At 46.4% G+C, this 3,511-nt stretch overlaps 1 protein-coding gene across 1 annotated transcript in view; it reads left to right on the top strand.

Annotated features, from left to right (window-relative positions):
* Window positions 1-3,511, top strand: part of TREM1 (triggering receptor expressed on myeloid cells 1) — a 9,772-nt gene that overhangs the window by 1,714 nt on the left and 4,547 nt on the right. The window contains exon 2 of the mRNA XM_012804729.1: window positions 1,799-2,158. Within this exon, the coding sequence (XP_012660183.1) occupies window positions 1,799-2,158 (360 nt within the window). The remainder of the gene's footprint in view (window positions 1-1,798; window positions 2,159-3,511) is intronic.

The following is a 3,511-nucleotide window of genomic DNA, read 5'->3' as shown; positions in this document are numbered from 1 at the left end:
GCCTCGGCCTTCCATAGTGCTGGGACTACAGGCGTGTGCCACCACGCCCGGCCTATAAAGAGATTTCTTTGTAACATTAGGGGGTTGGGGCTTCAATGGTGGCAACTCAAGGATAGAGTCCAGGTGCCTGGCACAGAGAAGACTCTCAGCCCAGACTGATAAATGAGGGAACAAAACTTGGTTTAAGGCAACCCTCAGCCCCTGCTCATCTGTCTCTGGGATGGGCATTCCTGACCAGAGTTTGTAGGAACTGTCCAAGTGGCTTGTTTGCAAGGTTTCCTTACAAACTGAAGCCTAGGCCTGGACAAGTCCACGTTCACCCTGACTTTACCTTCCTGATCCTCACTGAGTCAGGTCTTCCCAAGGTTAGGCAGAGCTGTTGGCCTATCCTGGGGTGAGTATGCAGGGCCTTCAGCAAAGGGCAGCACTTGGCATTTTTCACTGGGCGTGCGAGGATGAGCATGAGTGTGAGTAGTAGTAGACTAATAACAGCATGGATCAGACCAGAAGATCATTTCCAATTCTTGGTGTTTAATCTGATTCAGTCTCTAAGAGTGTGGCTGAAATTACTGTCCCTTTAACCAAGAGTTCTCCTTTTCTGACATTTGGGTGGGGCTGTCTTTGCCAGGCGCTGTTTTGTGCCCCGTAGAGTGCTTAGCGGCATCCTAGACCTCCACTGGCTGCCTGCTGCATCCACTCCATCCCAGGTTACAACCAAAAATGTCCAGATATGCCCAGTGGCCCCAGGGGTGCAAAAATTGTCCCCCAAGTGAAGAAAGACTGCTGTGACTTCTTGACATCAAAAATAGGAGGGAAGATTTCTAGATTCCTTGGACCTAGGAAGTACCAGGGTGCTGTTTAGGAGCACAGCTAAGTCCATCACTCAGATAATGCTGTTAGCTCTCTCTGCTCTCTCCCTCTCTCTCTGTCATCCCTTTTTCTTCTCTTTATTCTCTGGTCTCATTCTCAGATAACATATTTTACACATTATAAAGCATTTCATATCTCACTAATCCATCAACCCCAGCAAGAAAGAATATTTTTCTTAATAGCTATAGGCATCTCAGGGAGGATTCTGGTAGGTCTAGCCCAGTTGTGTTCTCCTTCTTAAACCAATCAGCATGGCCAGGATGATGGTGTACTTTAGTAAAGCCTGTGTCATGTTTCCATCCTTGAGAATGTGGACAGTCCCATCAGTGGAGCCACAGAAGGTGGGTCCTCCTGAGAAAGAGGTGCTCTGCCACCCAAGGAAGGTAGAAAGGAGTGCCAGCTTCCACATCGGATATCAATGTCCACCATGCTCCCAGGATGGCGTCTCGCTTTTTGTCCAATGGTCTATTGAACTATCTGTTTGCCTTGACTTAGATGAAGTTTCTCAACCAGTCCTGGGAAGACACTGACTGCTGGTATTATGTCTTTGCATCCACTTTTCATGTGACACGATGCTCCCCATAACCTTTCCTTCTCATCATGTCCCCCACACTCGTGGTCTTAGCAAAACATTTCATGTTCTGTCTCCAGTCAGATAGTTTCTTCCTCTCAATCTGATAATTTTTAAAATTTAATTTGCATGGACTGTATGGATTCTCACTCCTGCAGTGAAACCCATGGCAGAAAGATCTGAAAGGTCTAGTACTGGCTTGCAGGGAAGTTGTGTCTTCCCTAGAGACCTCCAGGACCTTGTCTGAAAAAATGGGTGCTTGGACAAGAAGAACAGGTGGGTCCTCTCCTTTTGTTCTTTTCCCAAAGAGACAAAAGCTATTCCTCAGAGTACCTGACTCTCTTTCCTTGCTAACAGAACTCCAAGGTGCAGCTGAATCATCTGACTCAGAAAAGTGTGTCCTGGCAGAGGGAGAGACCCTGAAAGTGCAGTGCCCCTTCAACATCCAGAAACATGCCTACAGCAGGAAGGCTTGGCAGAGGCTGAGGGATGGAGAGGAACCACTGACCCTGGCAGTCACAGAGAGCACCTCGGGGAATCACAGTAGAGTCCAAACAGGGAAGGTCACGCTGGAAGACTTTCCTCTTGAGGCCATGCTGCTTGTACGAATGGCAAACCTTCAAGTAGAAGACTCGGGAGTGTATCAGTGTGTGATCTACCATCCTCTCAAGGACCCTGAAATCCTGTTCCATCCTGTCCACCTAGTGGTGGTCAAGGGTGAGTGACCTGGAGGCAGGTGGGGAGAGGCAGGCCAGATGTGGATAGGGACAGTGGTGGCAGCAGAGCTGGGGCTCAAGACTCCTACTAGCCTGTCTTTCCCTGAGAAGCTCCTTGTCTCTCTTCCGAGGTCCATGAGAAGCATTTAGTTTAATAGTAAGTAGGGCCTTCTATACATGGGGTGCCCTTGGGTAGCAGTGCCTAATTTGGCGTGTTGTTGTAGGAAGTGGGGTACAATTAAGGTAATTTAGTCTCATTTCTTCAGGTATCCACTTAGAATCCGTGTCATTGGGAAGCTTCCTGTGATCCACTCTCCCCCTCCCAAGGATGCATTTGGTGGTCCACCTATGTGCTTCTAAAGCAGTGCCTCAGCAATTCCCAAGGGCACATACTGCCTACAGATTTTACCTCAAATGCTAACTCTGATGAACAGGTGCAGAGGGGGCCAGAGGCTGCTGGTACTGCTGGTTTGGGGCTCCCATTTTTGAGGAGTGAATCTCCAGAACTCACTTTGTGTCCCTTTTGCACCCAACACTATCTCACTGGATAGTAGAGACCAGTTTATTTATCTGTCTTCCCTGTAAATCTCAGAGCTGCTTGAGGGAAGGGAATGTGCCTTTCTGAGCTCTGTATTTGTAGCATGCAGGTGGTTTCTGGTGTGTCGTGGGTCCTCATTAGATGTTGAATCAAGGATTGAATTATGAAAAGCAGGCGAAAGGTAGACAGGTTCAGGTTCCTAGCATCAGGGCAATTCTACGCCTAGGAAAGACAAGGTACCTATACAATATATAAATAAAAGATAACTTTTAAAGCTATATGCCACAAGTACAGGCAAATGAAAGGAAGAGTAAATGATATAAGATAATTAGGAAATTGTTCTTGGAGAAGGTAAAGAATAGCTGGCAAGTGCACTTCCAACAACATGAATAGCCTTCTTCCCTCTTCCCTCCCTCCCTCCTTGCCACTCTTCCTTCTTGCCTTTCTCCCTCCTTTCCTCCTCCTCCTTCTTCTTTTTTTATTATTAAATTATAGCTGTGTACATTAATGCAATCATGGGGTACAATGTGCTGATTTTACATACAATTTGAAATATTTTCATCAAACTGGTTAACATAGCCTTCATGGCATTTTCTTAGTTATTCTGTTAAGACATTTATAGTCTATACTTAGTAAATTTAACATGTAGGATGCACTGTAGGTGTGGTTCCACCAGTTACTCTCCCTTCACCCATCCTCCCCTCTTCCCTCCCTCCCCCCTTTCCCCATATTCTTGGGCGATAATTGGGTTATAGCTTTCATATGAAAGCTATAAATTAATTTCATAGTAGGGCTGAGTACACTGGATACTTTTTC

This window comes from Otolemur garnettii, unplaced genomic scaffold (genome assembly GCF_000181295.1).
Source record: "Otolemur garnettii isolate 467f Iridium unplaced genomic scaffold, OtoGar3 scaffold00031, whole genome shotgun sequence".
Lineage (NCBI taxonomy): Eukaryota > Metazoa > Chordata > Mammalia > Primates > Galagidae > Otolemur > Otolemur garnettii.
This window is presented reverse-complemented; position numbering and strand designations above follow the sequence as displayed.